The sequence below is a fragment of the Anopheles cruzii genome, chromosome 2 (genome assembly GCF_943734635.1).
Source record: "Anopheles cruzii chromosome 2, idAnoCruzAS_RS32_06, whole genome shotgun sequence".
Classification (NCBI taxonomy): domain Eukaryota; kingdom Metazoa; phylum Arthropoda; class Insecta; order Diptera; family Culicidae; genus Anopheles; species Anopheles cruzii.
Genome location: NC_069144.1, coordinates 5,382,862 through 5,408,060, shown reverse-complemented (window position 1 = coordinate 5,408,060; position 25,199 = coordinate 5,382,862). Strand labels below are relative to the sequence as shown.

The window sequence follows — 25,199 nt, the reverse complement described above, 5'->3', positions numbered from 1 at the left end:
GTAGCTTCGGTAGTGGTCTCTCGTTTTTGATCTCGTTTTTCTCACACAGCAGTGCCAGTGAGTCGTAAACCAAAACAATGATCGCCGTTCGAAGATTGCCGTTCGCATGGGATTGTTTCCCCGTTCATTCAACATAATAAGCCAGCCATCAACATAATGAATGCCGCTTGACTTGCGCCATCCGCAGTGGCCCCGAACGGAAAGCGGGGTAATGAAACGATTCTGGAAAGAGAAAAGAACAAAATCACACTCAATTCTCGAATCGTCACTCCGGGTCTGCTGGCCGCGCTCGAAAGACGTCAGCTTCGATTATGTGTGTGTAGTTTTCCTCTCAGACGTCGCCGATGATGGTACCTCAGAGCGAGAGAGAGAGAGCGAACAGAGAAGTAAATCTACCAAGAAGCTGGCCACCACCAGGCCGATGTTCTGTCCACTACGCACTGGGTCTTCTACTCGTTCTTGGTGCCGTATCTTCAGCTCCTCCAAAACACTTGCTCCCGGCCCGATGATCGATAACCACTACACGCCACTGCCGCCGACCGATCATCATGACCATGATCATCATCATCGTCAGCGGTGGCGAGGCGTGTGAGTTGAGAATCCGAGAGGTGGCGGCCATCGAGCGAGCGAAACATTCGGTTGGGCCGCCAGAACGGAATCAGCCACCGGTGGAGCAGGTATCGGCAGCATCTCGCTCGCTTCGACCACCAGCAGGTACCGAAGATACCGTTCTGAAGAGTGTTGGACAACTTTTCAACAAGTGTTTTGTTTTTTTCCAAATAAGAAAACGCGGTTTAATGCGTGCTGCAGGTTAAGCGATCGAGCAAAATAGTTGTACTACAATCGTGCAGATCGTGGAGTGACGGATCGTATTAAGTGATCGATCGGCCGTTCGCCCCGCATTCTTCTTTCGATTCCGCTTCTCACGGTGCACGTAAAAAATGCACCATTAAGGCCCAGAATTCGAAAGCAGCCGCCTGTCTTCGCTGCTTCGTCGATAACGGTTTCCACGCGTGACGGTTTTTGTGTTGTCGAAACAGAGAGCCTTTCTGGCTTCTTATTAGGGAGAACGAAATATTTTTGTTGCGCCGCCGTGGCCGTGGGCCTTCGCAGAAGTGGTCCGAAAAGTAAACCTGCAAGTGCTAACTCACCGGCCGGCTCCGCACGCTTATCTTCACGTGGCCCGCGGGCAGCATTCAAAAGACGGCAGCGAAGCAGAGTGTGTCCGTGTGTTAAGACAACAACCTGTCGGTTGCCGCACCGTTGTTGTTGTTGCGCGTCCGAACGGTGCAACGCGAAAAGTAAATCAAACGGCCGCCGGCACTTAAGGCGCTGACCGGTGCTGACCGTGCGTGGCAGGATAACGGTGATTGGCTGCGGAAAGCGCTGCTCAAGTAGGGCATCAGGCCGAATCGGAAAGGACGAAAAAAAAAATCCGCCGCAAGAGAAGGAAACAATAACAACAGAGCCCAGGTTCCGAAGATTCCCGCAGTGGACGCGCATGTAAATGAGATGCAAATTTCACCGACGATAATGCGATTAGCTGTGATTTTAAGCGTTTCGCTACAAATTTATGCGAACACCGTTGTGGTGCCACCGGCGGCCTGGGTCACAGCGTCGCGGACAGCACCACCACCTGGCGTCGGATCACCGGCCTCACCGGCGACATCACCGGTGAGGCTTCTATTGCCGGCGCGCCCATCGACAGCTTCCCGGTCCGAGCGCAACGTTTACCGCACGAAGCTCTCCAAACTGCGGCTGATCCTGTTGGCGGATATGCTGAATGAAATTGTGAGTAGTACCGCGGGCGCGCGCGTGCCTATACTAAGATTGGGTAAGAAAACGCGTCCATTGATCGCCTACGGCACTCTAACACAAACTTCTTGTTAGTTTCACCGCGCTAACGAACTGTGGCACGTGTGTGATTGGCTTCCAATCAAGCGGCGGTTTCGAGCGTTGCGGGAAGCCCCAAACCCGTGCCCATTATGCTGTCTTCTCGTGGTGATTTTTATTGGGTTGGCGTGTCTTCGATTAAATGCGTTAACGTTTTACTACCAAACCGGCCCCAGAATTGGTTGGTGATTTTTTATTATAACTTTGTAGCGTTTGACAAGCCTTATTGTGCTGAGAGGCATTCGAATTCGGGCCAGATTCGGGCTCTTGGTAGCTAATGATTTGGTGCTTTTGTCTGGCGAAGAAAGACTCTTCATTTTATCTACATTCTGGGTCCATTAGAAACAAAGCCGTGGCCCGTTCGCTCATTGATTGGAGCCAATTCTGGACCGTCTTTCGGTTAATCAGTTTCCATAAATCAGCACCCACCAGCATGGGACTCCAAGCCTTTAGCCAAGTTCCATGTTGGTCACGGTTCCAAAAGTGGTACGAAAATTAGCATATTCGTTGAAAAAAGCTATAATTTGTTGCATCCCAATCGCGATCGTGCCATGTTTGTAGCAAAGCCAATATATCCCGACCGGCGATTGATTTAATTCGACAACACATTTATTGGCCTAGCATTCCGCCATTTTTTGTTGTTGTTGTTTCTACTGTTGCCGCAACAACAGTGTCCCCCGTCACTCGTAGCAGGCCATTTAAACATTCAAAGCGGTGCATCGTAAAAAAACCAGAAGAAGAAAACGCATTCGCACGAATTGATTAGAGCTGCCGCGCTGGGGCTGCCTATTTTTAGTTTAGTTTTCTCTACTATCGGCCAACAACACATACGTACGAGCTTCCGGTGCACGCCGAAAAAAAGCGTGTTCCGGATTGCATACGCAATTTCCTCTATCGGCAGCACCGGTGGCCGGTCCGTGGTGGTCCCGTGAGGAAATTTGAAAATTTATAGAATTTTTAACAACGACCAGGCCGGGCCACCGATTTTCCCAGAATTCTGTCCTGGCCCGGTTTCGGGACGGGGCACGTGCCTGAGTAGTATGGGTTTTTTAATTTTGAATTTATTGTTCCACCGGGAACCGGGCCACCGGGTACAGTTCTCGTGCCAATTCTCCTGCGCTTCCTGCTCCGAGTGAACCAGAGCCGAGCCTTTTTTATGTTGTGTCGCAAATGCGCGACCCAATATTGATGTGATATTTATTCTTCTTGACAATTTTACAAGCGAACTGTTTTGGGCCGAATGTTTAGCGGCTGCTCGTGTTGTACCGTTCGGAGAGGCTACCGGTGTTTGGTTGGCCAGTAAAGAAGCGAAACAAGCTTGTAAAGTTGAGCAAAAAACTGGAACTATTAGGCAAAATGTCGCCACGAATTTGCATACCGTCGGCCGATGCAAATGTCTGACGGTTGACAGGACAGGTAGAACCGACGGGACTCCCCGACTCTCCGGGAGCTGCCCTATCAAGCGATCGATAATCGTCGTTTTGTCATTTGTCAATCTGCCTGTCCCCGGACCGGGTAGGACATAAAATACGTCACAGCTTAATTTCTGATGCCTGGGGAAGCGGTCGGAGTTTGGCGGACGGAGAGGATTGATGGACGGTCGGTGGATTGTTGTCAAAACACTTCAACGAATGAATAAACGCTGCTCGGTTCGGTAGCTGTGCCATCGCGGAATCGCCGGTGGTTTGACTGTATTTGACAACAGGTTGTCAGGATTGGACCGGTTTTTGATAGAATAATTTATCGTGCAGCCCCCCGGGTCCCGGAGGTCTAGCGGGCCCGGGCAGGCTAATTGAAATATAATGATGTATCGAAGATACGATCTCCGGAGAGGTTCCCGCGGCAACATGAAAATGCGTAGCGGAAATAAAAAATCGCGAACACGTTAATCCGTCCGTCCCGCAACGAGATAGAGTAAGATCTCCTGCAGATTGATAAACTGCGTCTGCCAAGTCCGAACGGCCCTGGAAATTACCGGGACCATATCTTAGATGAGGGTTCCTTGCCGGGAGGTCAACACGCCTGTCACTGGTTGGATTAGCCACCGCAAGATGACCATCACACAGGTGAACGCTCTATCCGCGTAATTCCTGCTTAAGCCAGAAAAGTAGCGCGCCGTGACCGATCGCGGCGTGTGGTTTTGCGGTTTCGGCCATCCGCTGACGGCCCTTCGGCCAAGGTACTCTCTCTCTCACACACACAGACACCAGTTTCAATCTCTCGCCGGATTACGGCCGGAGTCGTCAGTCGGTTTGCAATTTTTGTCCTAAGCACGCAGAGCTCAGAATCATCGCCGGTGCTTCACCGGAGCTAATCCGTCCGCCAAGTCGATCGCCAAGCAGTAGCGAGTGCTCCAGTCGATCTCTCGTGCCCGCGCATCACCCGTTGGCACCCGTTTCGTAATCGGTTTTTATTTTATGACAGCCAGCGAAACGGAACCGGCCGAGGACGTGGCCGCCGAACGTGGTAAAAAGTAATGGAGAAAAGGGTGGCTCGCTTCATCGCCTGGCGCGTTCTGGTCGTTGTCATTGACCCGCCCCGTTGGCCAGTTATGGAGAGATCCGCTCCGTACGTGCCCGCTGGACTAGTGCTCCCCAAAACGGATGACATTGTGCACACACTCACACACACCGGTTGGAACCGAACCGAATCGAGCAGCCTGGCCAAAGTCCGCCTATGGTCATCGTCACCTTCCGGCCGGGTCCGGGTCCTCTGCTTACGGTAAAAGTGCTTGAAAGGGGTGGACACACCGACTCCTGCGCGGAAAGGCCGCGGGGCGACCAGCGGCTTATCGGTCGTTCATTAATCATCGGTATAAAACACGGGATGAAAGAAGGCAGGTCCGCGATGCTCAGGCGATCGCTCATAAGAGGCGTTAATTATGCCCCACCACGTGTGTGTGTGTGTGGCTGCATATTTCTCTTTTTTCTTTACGGTCGGATTCGAACAGGTCCTAAAAGAATTTAGCTCTTGTGTTCTTCTCTCACTCTGTGGGCCTTTCTTTGGGCCTCTTCCATTACATCGTGTTTTTTGCTTTCGGAATCCGCGCAGCCACATTTGGCAATGTTGCCGTGTCCTTGACCTGATGGTTTGAGCGATAGCGGGCCGTAGCGGGCAAACCTGCTTCTATTTTTGCGATTCTTTCGCTATCCGGCACAGCCGGTGAGATCGCCAGACCAGAGAGAGAGAGCCGGCGAATGTGCGAATTTGATTTTATGGGCCAAACGTGTTTTCGTCGAATATCTGCAAACCTGCGGAGAAGAGTCTTTCATCGATCATTTCGATTTCAAGAAAGAGGTCGCTTTAATTGATCGGACAGGTTTGTCAGTCTGGCGAGGGTCAATTCGGCTTTGGAATGAAGCTAAGAAACGATCCGGAAACTGAGCGAGAACATGGCAGACCCGAGTGCCAAAAGTGGCTGACTTCCAATACGAGATTGGCAATGCATTCGGTGTAGATTGAAGCAGGGCTAGCTGATGTTTATAGACATGAGTTCATGGACATTATATTGAATGCTTGAAGGATCTGACGAAATAAATGAATTGTTTCAAAACCTATTGGAAAAATTCCTTCGGAACGGTAACACTCGGAAATAGAGTTATGAAAGCCGTCACTCGTGTGTCCGTGAAGGCTAAGGCACGAAGAAGCAAATCCTGTTAGAAACCACGATACTTGTGCTTTCTGTCCTGACCTTCCAGAAACCACAACCGGCATCGATTGTCGGCATCGTTGATGCAACTTGTGGCCACCGAATTCCTGCGGTTGGATGAGTAAGTAGCGCTTCGTTGCTCCCTTCCTTAAATTTTGGCAAATGCCGATAAAAAAAACTCAAATATTCTGCTCCGTTCTCTCGATTCGTTCCTCTCCACGCTAATAAACAATCGGCCGGAAGAAAGCACAATGCTAATAAAATGACAGTTTAATAAATTAGCAGAACAGAAGAAACGTAAATTAGCCCCTCAGCGGGTGCTGCGGTCTTATAAAGTTACGTTCAAGTTTCGAACATAAGTTATGAGCGGCTGGGATAATGTTAACGATCACTTAACGGTAGTGGTCGTTTCGGAGCCTCAGCCTGAACCGCCGTTCCCAGTTTGCCGTCTCGTGTCTCGTACCGTCCCTTCATCGGGGGGGCCTGTGTGCGGGGCGGTGGCAAGAGAAATTGTAAAACATCAGCGTTCAGTGACCTCCGGAGTGATAAAAAGAAGGAAGTCCCGAAATGACGGCCATCGCCATTAGCGATCCGTTGCTGCCCGATGCCAAACAGTGAACGTTGAATTCAAAATCTGGCCGCTTCTCGGGACACACTGGATTCAAAGCTTTATTTACTGACATTTTATTTTTCATAAATCAACGAAATGGTTGCTGCTGCGTCCTGCTGCGGCGGAGCCCTTTTGTGGGCCTCGGCGACAACAGGGGTCTACTCCTGGATAACAATCGCAACACTGAATGGCCACCAGCTTGTGGCTGAGCGTGTGCGTGTTTGTGTGTCCGCAAATTTGCTGTTTGCTCGGCTTCGGCGAGCCCTAATGTTTTGCCGACTGGCGACTGGCGACTGACCAGCCGGAGCTGGTGCCGGAGCCTTCTGGAAAGTCGCGGGGCGGGAAAAATGGCTCCACAATGGCTGGCGAGTGCTATGTCCGGGGTTTCCTTGTGGCGGCTTTTCCCAAATGTTTGCGGGCATTCCCCGGGCCGGGGCGCTTTGTTTAGTCTACCACCAAGGCGCGCCCTGCGGGGATACACCGGACAGCGGTGTACACTGAATGGTCGTCATTGTTGGACATCTTCCAGCGCCGGTGTGGAGCAGCAACCCGACCGGCCCCGCTAGACGCCAGACAGGCGACGGGCCTTTACGGGGTAACGCTTTGTTGGAACACGGTCAATACGGTCGCAGTACGGTGCTCCACCATGTCCGCCGTGACCCATGCTGCGAAACGGATCTCCCGGATGCTGCAAGCGCAGCAAATGTGTCCATTTTGCGTTCCGTGCGCGCGTTCCGCTCAAAATCGGAAAAGCTTTCTTTTCGTTTTTTCTGCAGCCGGTTTAATTGCGTACTGGGCCTGGCCGTGCTACACGGCCGCCGGCTTGCCGGAAGGGTTAGAGTGGGTTTGTGTTCTCATTGAGCGGTTGTCAACAATTGTCGCTGAATGTTGTTTGCCTGTCAGACGGATTCATTTGCAACGGGCGGCGGCCCTTCGCTGTCGGCGCAGGACGAATCCGGTTCGGTTCCCGTTTTTATGTTTTCCGTATCGTGCCACGAGGGGTGCCGAGGGTTTGCATGATTAATTTGTTCAACGAAATTGCTATTGCTGTTAAATTGCTAATTGTTTACTAAAAGGATGTTCAATTGTTTCGCGTCATGAGTGGTGCGTTATGGAAAAGGAATTATTGTTAACCTTATGTGCTAGAAATTTATAAAACAAACTCATAAGAGATAGGAAATATTATTAGGAACGTGTTAGTAACTTTAGTTGTCACTTGCATCACTTGTTACGTTTCTTCAGAAATAATGAAAAATTATTACCTAATTTAATAATACACGTATGTATGATAAAGATGCTGTTTGACTAATTTTAGTTTTATTTATTTTAATGTTATCATTTCACTTCATTTATTTTTTAATGTTCTTTTTCGAGTCCATGTGTTGGTAGCATGGTTCCAGTTTGCTTTTCTCGAATTTTCCCATAACAACCTCCGTCTGCTGAATATTGCTTAATTCTATTATGAGGGCACTTTTCATTTTTAAATCACCACTGGCCGCTGGCTTGCGGATATCGACAAAATTGGGCGAGGCAAACCGTTTTTTCGACCCAATGACTCCGGCACGGACGACGTGCTTTGCAGTGTCAACTTGCCGCCGATGCGATGAAGCTGTGGAGCGCCACCAGGAATCACCCAAACCACATCCCGAAGCCGCGGCACTCCGAGATTGTTTGCTCCGGGAATCGGCTATGAAAATCGACAGCCCAAAGCCGCCGTGGCCTGTCCAAACCGGGCTCCGTTGGCCGGTGGCCTGCAATTGATGGAAATTGGCGATCCTGGCCGAGCTTGGGCGTGGAAAATGTAAATTATTTATTCATGAGTTTGTTTTAGGGCCGCGTGCAATAATGAATCTGACATTTTTGGCCGCTGATTTCACGGTCCTTTCGCGCGCACCGCACCGCGTCCTCGTTAGAGCCAGGACATCAACTAGCTTCTAGCAGCTGAAACGCAAAATAAACTCGCAAAAATAAAAGAGAGAAGAAAGGAAATGCCGCTTCATCGCCGGAAGCCGCGGTGGTTCCGAGTTCTGGTCGGGTACCGGCGTTGTTTGCGCGAGAGCCCCACGTGTCCCCCGAAGCGGCCGATTGTTCGAAATTGTTCCGTGTCAGCCCGGTCCGTGGCCGTTTTCGGGATCGGTTGTGGTCCGCGTGGTCAGATGGAAAATTGAAAATATGCTCCAAGTTTAGCGGCGGCGGCGGCGGTGCGCCGTAAATTGTGCGCCAGTTTTGGGGGCTGACCGCGGATGCACCGTGGTGTGGTCGGTGCGGAAAATTGCAAAACTGTGTTTACACATTCGTCGAGCGCAAAACAACACAACACAGGCGGACAGGCGTCGTCCTTCGTCGTCCAATATCGGCAGATAATTAGGGGTTTTCAAAGGGCCACGGAAAAAGCACATCCCAAACGGTTGGACGCGCCATTGTACAGGGTCAGTAAATTATGTCCGGTGGCGATAATGTAAACGATTTGCGAACATCGATTACGACGGCACGGGACAATGCCGTCGGGTCGGATCGGGAGCCAAAAATAATGTTGCCGGCCCGCGAACGATGTGAAATGTTCATTTACACAGCGCACCGATCATCGTGCCACAAGACGCGGCCTGATTGGATTCCTTGAAAACAAAAAAAACAGAATAAAATAAATGCGGGGCCAGCCATTACGCGAGCTGTAATGATCCTTAATTGGCAATACATAATACCCCGAGCGTCCCGCCGGACTCAGCCAGGCCCTTCGACTGGGCCGTGCCATTTATTAACTCGCTGCTCGAGCGCATTAGCTGTAATATTTTACGATTAGTCTTCGGCTCCGGGTTCAACATTTTATTGGACCAGTTGATAAATTTGTCATCTTACTACTCGATGCAACCCTCGACGCAGCTGAAGGATTATGGAAGGACCGAACGATCCGCGGTGTGCCGCCGCCGTCGAACGAAAATGATTTCATTTGTTTAGGATTTATGTTTCTGTCGAAGACGATGCTACGGAGCAAAACGGAGGCCAAAGCGAAGAGAGGTAACGAAAAAGACGAAATATGTGGCACAACTAATGAAGATTATTAATATCTGTGCCTGGTCGTCTCGTTTACGTTCAGCGCACGAAGGACCCTGGTTCGGTCCGATGGTGGTCGTTATTTTTAAACCGCCACCACCAGATGTTTGGTACGTGATGATGTCCTGCCGAGGTTGGTTGATGCGAATGTGCAACAATGCACTTACCTGGTACCTGGTGCTGCTCATTATTCACACACGGATCGCGTGCTCCGGATGGATCGGAAGATCGGTGCATCCGGTGGTGACCGTAGGCGCCCGGATGCAACTCGTCAATCGCCTGTCAGGTTGTGAGGAACGAAAGAGCAGAAAAAGGCGAATCGAACTGCCGTTCAATTAACGTGGCGTGCTGGAGTGCACTGCAGAATGGGATTTATTGTCTCTTATTGCTTCTCCGATGCTACCTGTTTTTGCTGTGTCCTTTACCGTTTAATGAAGTACTAAATGTGCGTGCTGGTTTCGTATAAATCACTGGAATTGAGGCCATTACTGAGTGTTGCATTACTTTTAGTTTAATAAAACAAACGTTACTTATACACCGACGCCTATTAACAGTATGAACACATCGCATTGTTAGTTGTTATGAATTCCTATTGTTACCTGGCGTCGTAGCTGATCCTAGCTCATACACAACGGTAAAACGATACAGATAGCATCCTTTTGCCGACGAGTTTTTTAACGAGTTTCCTACTTATTTCTGTGTCTCTTTGTTTTTTTTATTGTCTATCCCCGACCGGCACACGGAATGCGCACTAATGAACACCATCGTGCGGCATCGGTCCTTCGTCGGCGGCAACGGCGTTTGTTGACGAATGTGCAATCGACGGTGCAGCCACCGGCACCGCAGGAATTAATTACTTGCCTCGCGAACTCGTCCACGCTCAATGTGACAACGAAGCACTGCGACTGCGAGACGTACTCGTGCAAGGATCTGCTGGCCAGCTCCAGCCCTTCGCCGCTCAACTACATCCAACCGAAAAGGTAAGTCTCCGTTGTCCGTCTCCGGGTGTGGGGGGCGTCCGGCATATGCAGCATGTTACTAATGAGTGACAAAGTAGATGTCCCACTCGGCAAGGACCTTCGACCTGTTGGCAGTGTTGGCTGACTTTCACGACCGTACGCGCTGAATGCTGTGTGTTGTCTGGCGTCTGTGGTGCGAATGTTAATAAACACTAGGACACTCGGGTCCTAGATGCCTGCTTGTGTACACGAAACCGTAGCCGGTTCGAGGTTCTGTGTGTGTATCGTCGCCCGAGATTAGGGATGCGTCCATTAGGGGATGAATGCAAATGCTTGCCTCTACTGCCATCCCGGTTTGCCAGCTGGAGCTTTCAGCAGGAGCGCGCGATGGTCCTTTCGACTGTGATGCTACGAACCATTATCTATAACCGTATTAAACCTCAAACCTCTAGACACTACGCGTAGCCTTATTGATGTGGCGAGAGTGTTGTGGAACGGATCTAACGACGGTCCTTGAGTGGGAAGACCTTAACAAATGAGTCTAACATCACACAATCTGCTTTTGAATGCTCGCTGGGAGTTGGCATGCATTCGCCAATGTGTGTCGACATACTGTTCGCGCAAATCATACAGAAAGCGACCAAGATCGGTGCAAAGCATACAATATTGGTTATTGTTGAGAACGAGACTTGTAGTTCGAGAGTCCGCCTTTAATCGGCCTTACAGAAGATGACCACATAATAAAGTTTCACTTCGGCTGAGTAACTACGTGCTAAACACATTGTACCGTGCCAGAACGTAAATCTCTGTGCCACAATACCATTACTCTCCCGGGTGGAGTGTCCAGCTCGCGAAGATCAATCCCATCTTTATCGCCTGCATTTCTAATGTTGAATTATTGGATGCTAATGGGGTGTGTGTGGCTCGCTGGCCAGCCCTCCGCTCTAGCGCAAATAAGCCTCGAATTAATGGCATAAGTAATTTGCTTCAACGCGACAAGGGCTACCGTTTAAGCAGCTCCGGGACTGGTTTCTTGTGCCCGGCCCAGGCAAAGATCCTTCCGCACCGGTGATTCAGTGGATCCTGATTGCGTCATCGCGTCGGCTGCATTGCGTGCCGGTATTCCGGCCCATCGGGGACGGGTTGGCTGATTTGATTGTGAAATTAATAAATTGATTGCTTAGTAGCTTCCAGCACAGCAGAGAGCAGAGCCCCGGCCCGTGATCCTTCGAGATGGGCCGCTCGCTCGCGTTAATGTTGCCCCGGGTGCACACCACCGGGTGGCAGCGATCGCGTGTTGATTTACAAGTCCATAAATTTATGCACCCGCCGCCGCCGCCGACGGACGGACGGACAAGGCCGGCACGGAAGCCGATGCAGTTTACATGCAGTTTCCGACGATGCGCTCGCAGGCCCGCATTTGGTGGCGTGGCGTGCGATAACACGAACGACGCGCCTTGTTGTTTGCACTGGCAGCGAATTAATGGGTGTTTGATTATTATTATTTCTTATCCATTAGCTCGCAAGTGTGCTGGCGGACCGCCGTAGGGAAAGGAATGGTGTTTAGGCAACCGCTCTTTGAAGGAAACTTTGAAATCCGTGAATTTATATTAAAATGTCAACTCGTTTTTTCTTAACCTTTATTTGGTGATAAGCTGCTTGTTTGTAATTTTTATAAAACATATTTTTATAACTGTTTGGTACTGAATTACTCTAGAATATCTGGCGAATAACAACTAAACCAACGTTCCAAAACATCGTGAAATTAATTTTCAACTTCTCCACAATTGGATGTATTGAAGGTTGCATGCATTCAGGGGTTTAGCATTATCGTTCAGCGGGCGATGCTGAATGATGTGCTGTCGCAATCTTAAAGGTGTTTCCTTGGCTTTCATCTTCTCAACCAATGTGTTATCTGAATCCGAAATGCATTGAAACTGCATCAGACAAACAAGAGGATGTTGGAGTTTTTGAAACTCAACTCGCGATGGTGGTCGCTATAAACTGTTTCCCAAAACAACTTGGCGCCGCCGAACACGTACTACACGCGCGCGCCCTAGTGTCCTTGCGGCAGAGGCCACCGAGCGAAGGTCATAAATTATCATCAAAAAAGCATAACTCACACGCGGACACACGCGCGTTGGGCGCGTGCATCATGCAGGATGCACATGGTTTGGCTGGCAATTTTCTCGCTCGATAAGCACAGCGCGTCCATCACGGTTTTTGCATCGTCGTTGCAGTTGATAGGCCTGCACGCGGCCTGCAACGCACGAGAGCCATCAACGAGGGATCAAGTGCAAAAACCCGGCTCAGAAGGGTCCACTTCCGGTACTCATTCCGGCTAAAGGGGGCTTTGAGGTCGAGAGTGGGGAAAAAAAAACAACTGAAAATACCCATCCTGGATGGTTGGATTAACTCGGGGCCAGATCCGGGAGCCCGCTGGAATCAGTGGCCAGTGTAGTGGCGTTAAAACAACTTTGTCGAACCAACGGACGGCGGTCCGTGTGCCCCGGTCTGTCAGTGCCCAACGGCAGCCCGGCCACTTATGTGCCTAATGCACTCGCTTTAATTCACAATCACCAAACGGCCGGGAAGCCGACCGGCTTCGTATCCGCTGCCCATCATCGTCGTGGCCATCACCAGGTTCTGACAGGTGGGCTGATGGCATCCTGTCGTGGTGGTTGAGCTGCGGGCTGGCCGCCGAGCGTCCTGCCGGATAATTATTGATGGGCAACGATGGTGTTTGCAGGCGCCTAAACGTGCCACGCACAGTGTGCGCTCCCTTTTATGTTGGACCCATTACAAACACTGGCCTCGGAGCGTTGTTAAAATGGTGGTCAGGTACTCAAATTAATAGAAAGATTCGCTATGTTCAAACTGCAATTTTGCAATCCGATTCTGTTTTGAAATGTTAAAAGTTTTATTAAAATTTAATTCCACAAGTTCCGCAAGTTGTTTGCCTATTGCCGGGCAAAGAAACATTTTCATTATAAAATGGTTTAATGAAATTTCAATATATTTATTCAAAATGTTTGGCGAAACATTGATTGTTTTCCCAACGTTGTCCCACTGTGACGGCCGTGGAAGTCAATCCATTTCCCCATCCTCTCACGACCGGAAAGTGTGCGTGTAGCGCGTGGATTGGCAGCCTTTGATTTGATGAAAGGAACCGGATCCTGACCGAGGATTACGGTCACCATCGATAAACGGGATTGATGGAAAACATCAGGTCACCGTACATCATCCTTACGCAGCACATGCGACCCGGGTCCAAGCGGACGAACGGACTCGTTTCGGTCCTGATATACCCTTGCTGCTTCACTCTCTCTCTTTCTCTGCCTTTCTCTCTCTCGCTTCGGTCCGATTCGTTCGTCCTTCGACGCTGCCAGATTGCTGTTCAAATATCAATTTAATTAATTCATAAATAATAAATCAATCCCATTCAATCTCCGCAAAGAGTCAGACGGAGGCATCCCTTTCAGAGACCGGCAGCCCTTTCTATGCTACGTGCGATGTACGTTGAGGGATCGGTGGTTTTTTTTTACGGGGCGGCCCCATCCCGTTGGCCACGGGATCGATGTCACTCGATGGGGCTGCATTTGAAAGTGATTTGCACTTACATGCGCCAAATTGAATATATCGGCCAGCCTGTGAGGTGGAATAATTGGGCGGGAATAGGAGTCCTTCGGTAGGTCGCAGCTGCGTCTGATTTAGTGTGACCAGGTGGTGACCAATTGGAGCGGATCGAATTTCGCCCCAAAATTCGTTCACGAGTCCGATTTAGTTGGAGCAGTATGCTGCAAAATGTGACAGAGCAAAGGACCCAAAGGCTTTCCGATACATCAGCACCTCGGAGTCGGACGTTACAGTGCCCCTCCGTTGTTGACCCATCCATTACGCTTGATTATGCTTTAATCTAACCATTGACCATAAGACGATCAACGAGCGGCCCGGACCTGGGGCCACTTGACGCCGGTCCGCTAATGACGGCGAGATAAATTTAATATTGATTTTAATGTCCGTTATCCGCAGCGGGCAGCGGGGCACTGAAGTGCGAGTTTCGTGATAATGTCAAACATGCTGTACGCAATCACGGAGCACGCTGCCGTTGCCGTAAGAAAGGCCCTCCGAAGACCGGTTCATCGGTCGGCCATTATACGGCCACAAGGACACGCGCACGGGACACAGAAGCCGGGGGTTCTACAATTGCTAATTGAGCTTGTTCGCACACATGCCTTCTACCGTCCGTCAGAAGAGGAAGTAAGGAACAAAGTCGAGTGCCAATACACGTCATGAGACACACACACGCAGGGAGTATCTCGCGCACAGATAATTAAATAGAAGTGCCCGCCAAGGGTTTCGTAGCATTAATCGGTTCGGTCTCGCTGGCCCGGGACTCGGACCGGGATGCTGCTGGGAAGCTACCGGTCAGGCAGCTCTGGAGCTGGACCGATAGCGCCTCCGTCTGTCGACGCCTCTGGCTGGAGATAATGCGTGCAATTAACCATTTATGGGGCGTTTAATGATGATGGAATGTTTCTCCGGCATCGGCTCGTGTGGTGGGCGGCCGACAGACGCGTTGGGTCATTCTCGGTTTTACGACATCCTTTCGTATCCCGTGCCGTGCCGTGCTGTGGTTTAAGATTCGTCTCCGTTTTTTTGCTCCCCTTTTTTTCGCAGTAGGAAAGTTCATAGCTCGTGCCGGGAGCACTGCTGCCGGAAGAAGAAGTTCAACCGTTCGATTGATCCGGCGACTCTCGGGAACGTGTTGGTGACGTCGGATGGCGAAGGACGACGACGCAACGGTGGACCCGAGGCGTCACTGATTCATCCGGCAGCGGGCCGCTTGGTGCAGTTATCTTCCCGGACCGGCGTTGTCTCTGGGGGTGAACCGTCACGCCGGGGGGTCACCGTCTCTATTGGTGGGGGTCCACCTTCACCTCGTGACCGGCTAGCGGCGTACTGCAACCGTGATGCCATCGCTGTAAGTATCGCGGCGGCGGAGAAGCCTTTACGGCCATTACGGGGGCATCCGAAGGGTGGTTGCTGTGTAGACGAAGGTTGTCGGTAAAATTAATTAAAGACCGCACACGTGTACCGATAAGCACCTTCGATCGATATAGAGGTCATTATGATGGAGGGTTTAATTTTCAATTTCGATAGCAGTTGCTTGAATGCGAATTTTCACTTTCTTTCATTAGATTTCGATTTTGTTTGCTAATATTTCTTCATTTTTTCTAACAATTTACTATGGAAGTGTCCTTAGAAATCTTTTTTCTTCCACCTTGAACTGAAAAAGTGCAAGCCGTGCTGTTAGTTTACCAAGCCGGTAGCAATACCGGTTCCGTATACTTTCTTCTTTGAGTCACGGTAGCTCGAGGTCCTGGTGCTCGTGAAGTGGCCGCAGAGTGAGAAAAGAGGAAAAACCCATCCAGAATCCACCAAAGCACCGGGGAATGCTAATTTATATTCCGTTACCACACGGAGCCGACCCACCTTAGGAAAAAAAGTAAAGGACATCCAGAAAAGCACATCAAACAAACGAGCGCACAGAGCAGCTCTAGAAGCAAATTGAAAAAAAGAAGCGAAACCCCATGTCCCTTAAATGGTATTTGAACTCACCGTCCGTCCGCTCGCTTTTCCCTTGCAGCAAATTTCCATTTCCAACGGCGACCAACGGACGATAATTCCCTGGCTGTACCGGGTCGGTTTAATTGAAACGAGGCACCCGGTCTGCGTTGGCGCTTTAATCCATCCGAGTGTAATATTAACAACTGCAGTCTGCGTTATAAAGTAAGTACCATTTTATGAGCGGCTCTGGTGGCGGTGGCGCAGCGTAGATTGTCCCTATTTCGGGTCCTGCCCGGTGCTGGTGGCACCAATCGTAGCCAGTAGTAGTAGTAGTAGTAGTAGTTGCTAGGTATTGCTGTATTATTGCCTTGTTACTAGCTGCAGGACACACGGACAATTTCCACCACTTTTGCTGCTGCTGCTGCCGGTGGACGTTATGAAGATTTTCGCGTTCCACACAATTGGGACTACCGACCGACAGGGGTGGTGGTCCGAATGCTGGAATGCTGGACAATTTTTCTCCCCGCCCGGGTGGTTGGTTGGCCACACTTGAAGTTGCAGCACGCAGTGATGGGAAATTAAATTGTTATTACAGTGGCAGTGGCGTCGGACAACACGGATTCTGCTTTCCCCAGGGGGTCCCAGGACGTGTACGACGACACGGGTACGCTATGACAGCATTGTGCTGGGCTTAGAGGGCTGCTGAGATGTGTATTAAAATGGTTCTCGTAAGATTAAGCGCCTTGCTGCCTTGCTGCAGCAGCAGTGACATTCAATTTAGTTTATTTCCTAATCCTAGCGTCAAATGGTTACGTTTAGTCGGTGTTTACTAAAGTAGTAGTTGATTTTCTCTATGGCGCAGAGTTGATTTATTCTTCTTTCTTTATGTTTGAGTTTGTTGAATTTTCATGCCTTCTGTTTGTGATATTTTCATATCTTTTTACATTCTCATTCTGAACACGAAATTCTCATTCTAATTTCACGAAAAAGTTACTATGCCATGCCCAATCCCTGAAGCCGATAACAATAACTTCACCGGGGCGAACGATTTGCTTCGAATTTCCCAAGGATATGAGACCGTTTCTCCCGCAGCGACCTCACACAATTCAATATGCAAACAAATGAAATGATCTTGCAACGAGCGGCCAAGCAAAGCCTTGGCAGCCACCAGCATCCCGTTGACCAAGGGACCTGCATGAAAGTATTAATTTGAATTTTAAATAAATGACACTTGCAACGTACCGGATGCGTACCGGTCAGCAGCCTGCAGAAGGTGGCCGAGTCGCTTTCGGCATAGAAGACTCTACCTCTCCAGTCCAGAGCCCGGTCCAGTGCTGGTCTAGCAGGAGCAATCATGTTCCTGCTGCTACTGCTACCGTCCAGGAAAATATGCTCACTCGCTATATGGTCCGGAAGGAACGGTCAATGGCACAAACGGACCGCGTCGTTACACCGTTCTGAGTCCGAGCCGTGACTGCAAAAGATGCAAAAACCTCCACACGAACATGAAGACTTCTGGAGGCAGGTTTGAGCAACAGGGAGCGCGCGCGTGCGGCTTCGAAAACCACATAATCGTACGTAATGAAATGGACACCGGCGATCCGGGTCTTGGCCTGGAGGTCGGTCGGTCCAGAGTCGGAATGAAATAACAAAAGCCCAAACAACGGAACCCGCGGAACCGTGGGTATGGTGGGCACCATTTGCCATCCAACCTGGCACCAAGAGCCCCAGAGATGGTGTCCCCGAGGTTCGGAAGAACATTGTCCTGGCTTCGGAACACACTTCTGTCCCGTGTCCCGGGGGTTCGCTATCGGTAGCGTGATTTGTGCCCGAATCCCGGACGGTGCTGCCAACCGGTTGGCGCAGCATTTGGAGACAATTCGAACACCCGTCGACGTGGAAGGTGGGCGCATTAAATTGAAATGCGTCCCGGGGCCGGAACAATTAGACAGACGCTTTGTGTGCTGCGATCCTGCGCCGCCAGTTCGTGATGAGTCGTAAGCCCCGTGTCTTTATTGCCCGGGTTTGACCGTTTCCATCAATTACGGGGGATTTCGGTCGACTTCCGGGCTGGTGCCCGGAAGGATTACGGTGGGCCCCCGTTTCTTGGATGGCGAATTTATTGCACGTTTCGCAATCACACGAAGAATTTAATTTCAGCTCGCACCCAAGGAGCGATGTAATGTGCCCCCCCGCAATATGCAGCCGATGCAATCCGGTCCGGGTCCGGCTTGTTTCGGAATCAATTGTTGCCAGCAACGTGTAAGTAGGCGAGAGCAAATGAAATGACAGTTTGGAAAGGAAGTGCTTCCGATTGCATGTCGGATCGACAGCCCCACGGGGCGCTCTAATGTGATGAAGATTTCGGCACGCATTTAATTTTAATTCGGTTTTTTTTGCGCTCGCCGTGATGGCGTTCCGGTTCCAGGAGTGTTTTCGCTTCCGGGGCAAGCTTCCCAAGAAGGCGGTCAAGTGGCGCGGAAATGAAGGAGCTTCCGGCTTCCGGAAGAATAGTAACAGGGGAAATGTCTGCGCGAGTGGGTTAAAGTTTGCCTCCCGCTTTGTGGGTGATGGAAACGTGCAAAACTTTTTTAATTATAGCATGTAATCGCGGAAGTTGGTTCATTTCGCGTGCGGGGTGCTTTTTTCGCCAACCCGGCACCGTTGTTGTGCTATTTGTTTGGATGCTCTGTGATGGGATTTTTTTCGTGTTTCGTACATCTGCCGAGCTAAGAACGCGCCGCGGTAAGTGCTCTTCAGCGCACCGTGTGGAAATGGGCTTCTTGGGTACTTGGGAGCGAAGAAGCGCCCGGCGGGCCAGGCAATAAAAGTCACTTGTGGGCTCACTTAAGGCGGCTAACGGCTGGCGGAGTTTACGGTAGTTTATTTTAATCCTCCGATCTTTATGGGGCGAGGACCGGTATAATTTTCATAAATGTGTACAGGGTTCGCTGTGTGTCGGGATGGGATGCTCGCTTCAGTCCACGTGTCGATAGTTGCGGAAATGCACATGGGGCATAGAAGTTTTATATTTTGTTCTCCGACCTAACTTTAGTCAGAGGTTTATCCAACAGTCTTGGGGCTCGTAAAATAGTGGATAATTTAAAATTTAAAAAGTTTATTTTATTCACGACCAGAAGTTCCTCGAAGCTTATTCCAGATCAGATCAAATATGGTTACAGTCTAAGGGCCTTAATTTTTTAATTTTGAGCATAAACCAGTATGCCCTTTTGTGGGCTCCTTGCGATAGAAAAACGGACATTAATTTGTCCGGCGGCGGCACAACCAATCCTTCGATACGCGTGCTTTAACCAACGACACAGTGTTACCCTCCGACACGATTTGATGGATGCCCGGATGCCTACGCCAGCAGAACGTGCAGAAATGGGCCGTGTGACAGGACCAACACACAACGACCACATGTCCTCGGCCATCGTTTGCGTGCGATAAGAAACGGCTCCAGGCTGCGGTCGCGGAGACAAATGGAATCTCTTCCATCCGAGTGGTTCTCTCTCTCTCTCTCTCTCTGTCGGCGGGGACGGCGACCGCGAGATCTGCTGCGAAGTAATTGGTCGATAAGGCACCGGTCGAGGGGGTTGGCCCCGGGACGGATCCTTGTCGTTTCATCTCGAAATCCGTCATGTCGCTCGGCTCACTCTCTCGTTCTCACGTCGCGAACGAACCGAGGACGATGTTTATTTTCATTTGTTTGCTTACAAAGGATACTTGCTAAAAGGAATATTTATATCCGTCATTTTTCTTGTAGAGCCTGGCGCGAGTTCGGGGGCCACTAGACTGGAGATCGGTCGGAATGACTTTGAGCGGCCGAGTGAGCGAGCGAGGCAGCGCCATGAAAAGACAAATGAAAGCTGCTTTTACTAATGATTGATTAAAAGTAATATACTTGTGCCGAGCTAACCTACGGAATGCCGTCGCCACCGCCATTTGCCGGCGATGTTGCCGTGTTGTGGCAGCAATATGGCAGCTCATCCGGCAGCGACGGTCCCCAGCTTTGAGTGTGCCACGCGTTCGCCTCATTTGCTACGGTTTGGTCCGCTCGGTAGGCCGTGCCGGGGGAAATGAGTTTTTCACGGTGCGGAATGGAAATCCTTTTTCTGATTAGACGCGACCGCTCGGGCCGAGCCGTTTTTGCTGCTCCGTCGACCCGGTCCCGGTACTCCTAGAGTCCTTTTGGGTACGATTTGCGCAGTCTTTTGTCTTCATTTTGGGGCCCCTGATACCTGATCAGCTTGTGGGTTTTTGTTAGGCTTTTCTGTGTTTTTGTTTTCGTCATCACCGCCACCGTTGTGGTGGTCTCTGAAGAGGAGGTCCTTTCGTCGTTACTCATTAGTTCGAGGCCAGCTGTACAGGGAGCGAGCGAGAGATGAATAATGATTGTGCTAAGTCCTTATCGCTCATCTTCGACAGTGTTTTGCTTCAGTCTCCAGCTCGGGATTTCCACCGTTCCGATGTGTGATTTGGTGCCGTTCCGGTGGTTCTTGTTGCGAAAGGACGTTCGATCAGCATGGCAACGCGTACCGAGTGAGTGTTGGAGAGCCGGTGCCGGTGATATTTTAGGTCCTCAATCGAGGGGAGCAAATTGAAAGTATCGAGATTACTGGAAGCTGGAACAGGATTATGGCAGGACTCTAAATCATCCGCCGAGGAGCCCGGTGCTGATTATTCTACTCTTCGTTTACCAAAATTTGCTGTAGCAAAAGAGTCAAGAGTTTTGGTTATCTCGGTTAAGGAATGATCTTTTCCATTTCGTTTAATCAATTCTTCACGTTTCGCTTGTTTTGCTGAAGCAAATTAAGCGATTGCCAAACGATTGCACGTTTAAATTTAAGTGTCTTTTATGAACCAGATTGAATACCAAAATACCTGCGCCCTAGTGGGTCACTGGAAACTGCTCGAGCGTAAGCTGCTGCGCTGGTGCTGATGAACTCGGTGGTCGGTGGGCTTCATAGGTAAATTAATTGCAACCCAGGGCCCGTGCCGTTGCTTTTGAAGTGTTAATGATAGGTATACATTAGTAGCAAATGAGCACGTGCGCTGCAGGACGATGGCACCCGGACGATGATGTTGGTGATGGAGCACTAGTTTGTTTATGCTGACGGGTGCGGCCGGTACTAATGCTTCGGAATTAGGTTCCGAACCGAACGTAGGACCGAATTTGTGCCGCACGCCCGCTCGGCCGGGGTTTGTTGGTTTGTCATTTAGACTAAAATAACGTGTGAACCATTTGCAAACTTAAAGCGATTTCTCCGTTTAGCGAAGCGAACACTACAGTTGCGTGCGTATTCCCCGAACGGTTACAAATGGTACGGATACAAAGTTTGAGAAATGTTCCAACCCGGTATCGGTGAATGAATGATTGATAGTTGACAAGGCTCGGAAAGACATTCTTCGCTCTGTTAAATAATTGAAAAGCCACTATAAATTAAAACACTCCCAAGGTGGGTGATAAATAATGAACAACCCGGGAAAGATCTTACTGAAATTGATACAAACCGTGTGCGCCGGCCCACTCCGGGGTGGCGTTTTATCGTTCGGATTGAACTTCAAACGATGTTAGAAGTGTGAACAGCTTCGCCACCTCACCGCGCGCGTGTTTCCTGCCAATTATTTTAACATGTTAATCCCTCTGCACTCTGATTAAACTTTCAGCAAGAAACCGGAAGAGCTGTACGTCTGGAACGGTGCGGCCGACGGGTCGGCGGATCAGCAGGCCGTGGGCAGAATCATGCTTCCGGACCAATTCGCAACAACTTTCGAGCGGTTGGAGAACAATGTTGTAGGTAACAGTATGTGTCCCCGCAAAGGACCGAAGACCCGAGTGGATGCTCTCTGTTGTGGAGTACTGGACGTGACAGATGACGTTTGTCGCAGATAAAAAGACACACACACATGCAAACGCAGTTAAGCCCCCGGGGGGGTGGTGAATAAAAAGGACACTAACCCGTCTCGGTAAACATTCCTGGCGCGTGTTGCCGGAGGTGGCTGGCAAATCGTTGACAGATGATTGTGTCCTGGCCCCCCGACTCCGGGCCGACTTGCGAGCACTTGCGAGCGTTCTTTGCATGCGCTCTTTGATCTTCTGGAGCATTGTTGCGTGCCATAGGATTGTGTTCCGTTCAGCATGCGATGCAGTTTCTCCCCGCTACGGAGCCGGGGACATAACTAAAATTTAAAGTGACATGTCAACGGACTACAACACAAAGACTTACGACACTTACACACACACACACGCTTCAAGACAGTGCAAACAGAAATCCCTTTCTTTTCGTATTCCTCGACAATTATCCTCGATCAGTGTGATCGCCTCGCCGCCATCAAAGGGCGGCTACTGTGACAACTCAACAACACTGGACAACGCCGGTTGACAGCGTTGTGAAGCGGAAGTGTGCAATATCAATAAACACCCCGCCAGTGGGTTGAGGTCCTTTGGAATTCTGAGCACTCGACGACAAGCCCGAGCCTCCCGGGGACGAGATGCGTAGTACATTGAAGCGATTCTTTCATTTCCTCCGTACGATATCCGGCGTACGGAAGATGAAATTAATTGAAATGACACGGTATCCGGTTGTTGGAGGAAATTCCTTCTCTTCCGGACCCGCCGCCCACTCGTTGCGCCGTTGATGAATATTGCATTCTCGTTTCTTTTCACTGGAAGGTGCATCCTGCCGCACAGTAATGCGGACCGAGAATGCCGAGAATGCACAAATGCGAAATGTATCTCAGCCGATCGACTTGAAGCGGAAAGCTGGAAAAGCGAATAAATTATTCACAATTTTGCAGGCATTGCTGGTGCTGGTCCGGGGCACTAAGCAAGACAAACACGTGGGGAGTCCATCCGGAGTTCGTGAGCCGCCGCCGGAAGTGGAGCCTTCTGCATCGGAATGGCGAAGGCGGAACCGTTGGCACGAGGGTGCGGAACCGATTCCGGGGACCGTGCGACGCAAACGGACACCGGCAGCGGTGCCTATTTGCTTATCATCAATTATAGAGCCGACGACGCAGGACCGCCGAGCCCACCGAGCTTCCGGACGGTGCTTTACCGTCGCCCACCGGCGGACGGATCGTCTCGAGCGGAGCACGTAAGTTGAGCCGTTACTAGCCGTCTTAAGGCGGTCGGGGACAGGGGGATCGGCAGATCTTGCGGCACCGGAAGGACACAGGAAAGTTTGCCGGTTGCGGTGTGACTTCGTTTGACTTTACAATTTGGCGAAAGCATGAAATGGATTCCTCATTAGCGGCCTGCCCGGGGCGTCGTTATAATTTTCCATTAGTTTTGAATTGGTTTGCAGGCTAAGTCGGAATTTTTAAACCCAATTTTCAAGCTTTCGGTTCTAATATTTCAGTTTAAATTATCCGTGTTCACTTGCTTTTTGTCATTTAATATTTTCCTAATTTTTCTCTCGATTCTTTAATGTAGGGGAAGCTACATTTTCAATTAACTTACATCAGTAAATCAAAAGTTAGCTTAAAACTCTTTTGAAAACTACTAAATTATGTCACTGTTCCAAAACACGTAATTAAGCCAAATCAAAAACACGAAACATAATTAGAAGTATCAATTCGTACATTGTTTCACCATTCATCATTGAACTGTCTCCATTGAATACATAATCCGACGCCGGTGTCCACGTTCCGCAGCGGGAAGTTTTCCGAAGAAGCAATCCGAGCCCGCCGGACTTTCCGCCGGAAGTTTTCCGGGTTGCCGGACCACCGGTGGCCCGTTGTGTTTGACCAAAAGTCTCCGAATTAAATATGGCCAACGGGCGGATCGTCTCGTTTATTCAATTAGCACATCTATCTATCTTTCTCGGGTTTCCCCAATCGGGGACCTCTCCGCCCCGTGGTGGTCGACCGTACTGCTGCACCGTGCAGACTGCTGCGCCATCAACCGAAGACACCGGACACCAGCGTGGCCACCGATGGCACTAATTACGTTACGACAAATATTAGCATTTTTCCGGCCACCGAGTGCCGGCCGGAGCACGGGGACTATCTGCAGCACGATGGCAATCTGTGCGCCGGCTACGGTGCGGCCAGCAACCGTAGCATAGATGTGGTAAGTGACCGCCCGTCTGCCCGTTCTTCCGAGCTTCGAGTCTCGTCCCGATCGGAGTGACTCACTCTGCGTTCGCTTTGGGATATTTTGGGCCAAAAAGCACTGATTGGAAGAAGGCGTCCCGGCGATGTGTGTTTGTGTTACGAATTCCATGTTCGGTGGTCGGTTCCGACCGGGTGCCCAACATTTCCGGATTTCGGATGCGAGCAGCGGTGGTTGTGGTTTGGTACGATTTTGGTTTCTGGCTCACTCGACTCGGCGTCGGGTGCATTTTCACGAGAGCGTGAACAATTGATGCCGGACATTGTGGAGTTTCTGAATTTTTCCGTTGTTGTTTTCTGTTCCGTTGCGAAAACCATGGCAATATCATGTGGCCTGGTGCTAGGGCAACTTCTCCGGAACCGGAGACTGGTGTGACCAGTGGGTCAGACTGTTAAGACGATTAAATATACGGAAGCTGTTTGATGAAACGGTCAATTGTTTGTGACTGGAGCTGGCTCCGGGTTCGTTTTGCGGTGTTAATTCTCGTTCGTGACATTCGAGTAGGATGCAGGATTGTATCTTGTTTTGCAGTTGTGGAAAAATATGGTATTTTGTGCTATTTGTTTATCAGTTTTTCATGAACAATTTTTATAACAATGTAACAGTAGAGTGTAAATACCAATGTTAAAATGCACATCAAAGCTACAATTAAATAATGCAATGCATTGAATCGCGCTCATTCGTACATTAATAATGTGCGCATAGCGGCAAAAATGGATGACGGTTTTTTTATTCTCTGGTGCATCTATTATGGACTTTTGCCCTCTTTGCAGTCCTCATTAACCCCGTCAACTGGTGTTCACTGATATGTTGTCACTAATTCCACATTTCTGGACCCCCGTTGTCCCCGGCAGGATTACAGCGGAGCACCGCTGATTTGCGACGAGGACAACGGAGGCCGAACGTGGCGCACGGTGCGCGGACTGCTGACCTGGTCGACCGACATCAATCATGCACCGCACCTGTTCACCAATCTGACCACCTACCGGCCCTGGATCGAGCGTTCCATCGAGCAGCTGGAGCTGCCACCGCAACGGTCCTCGGGGAGGCCACCGATTGCGGTCCAAACCACCCGGCCCCGTACGTACCGTCCCGGTGTCGTCCTGTACGGCTGAGGAGTTCCGGCCACGCCCGGCCGCCTGCCCGCCCGTTCCCGCCAGTGATTGATTTCCACGGGCGGCCATGTGGCCCACGGTAATCGATTAGTTTATTTGCCACCTGAGGAGTAGCAATAAAATTGCACACCATTTTTCCACGCCGAACTCGAAGCCATTGTATGGTTTTCGCTTCTTTTTTTTTTGGCAAGCAAACTCGCCTTACATCCGAAGGAACAATGGGGGCCACGTA

The 25,199-nt window shown here is 50.2% G+C and overlaps 1 protein-coding gene across 1 annotated transcript; it reads left to right on the top strand.

The window, feature by feature from the left end:
- Positions 1-1,512: 1,512 nt before the first annotated feature.
- LOC128275791 (uncharacterized) lies at positions 1,513-24,967 on the top strand. The gene is made up of 8 exons (XM_053014415.1): positions 1,513-1,791; positions 10,035-10,183; positions 14,843-15,146; positions 15,813-15,955; positions 21,404-21,530; positions 22,535-22,833; positions 23,627-23,810; positions 24,707-24,967. Exons 1-8 carry the CDS (start codon positions 1,513-1,515, stop codon positions 24,965-24,967), a joined length of 1,746 nt encoding a protein of 581 aa, XP_052870375.1.
- The last annotated feature ends 232 nt before the right edge of the window (positions 24,968-25,199 follow it).

What these genes read in the sequence shown, in the direction of transcription:
- LOC128275791 (XM_053014415.1), top strand. Translation starts at nt 1,513, where the DNA reads ATGCAAATTTCACCGACGATAATGCGATTAGCTGTGATTTTAAGCGTT. An exon ending in AGCGGTTGGAGAACAATGTT is followed by an intron (nt 21,531 to 22,534) that starts GTAGGTAACAGT and finishes ACAATTTTGCAG; the next exon opens with GCATTGCTGGTGCTGGTCCG. An exon ending in GATCGTCTCGAGCGGAGCAC is followed by an intron (nt 22,834 to 23,626) that starts GTAAGTTGAGCC and finishes TGCACCGTGCAG; the next exon opens with ACTGCTGCGCCATCAACCGA.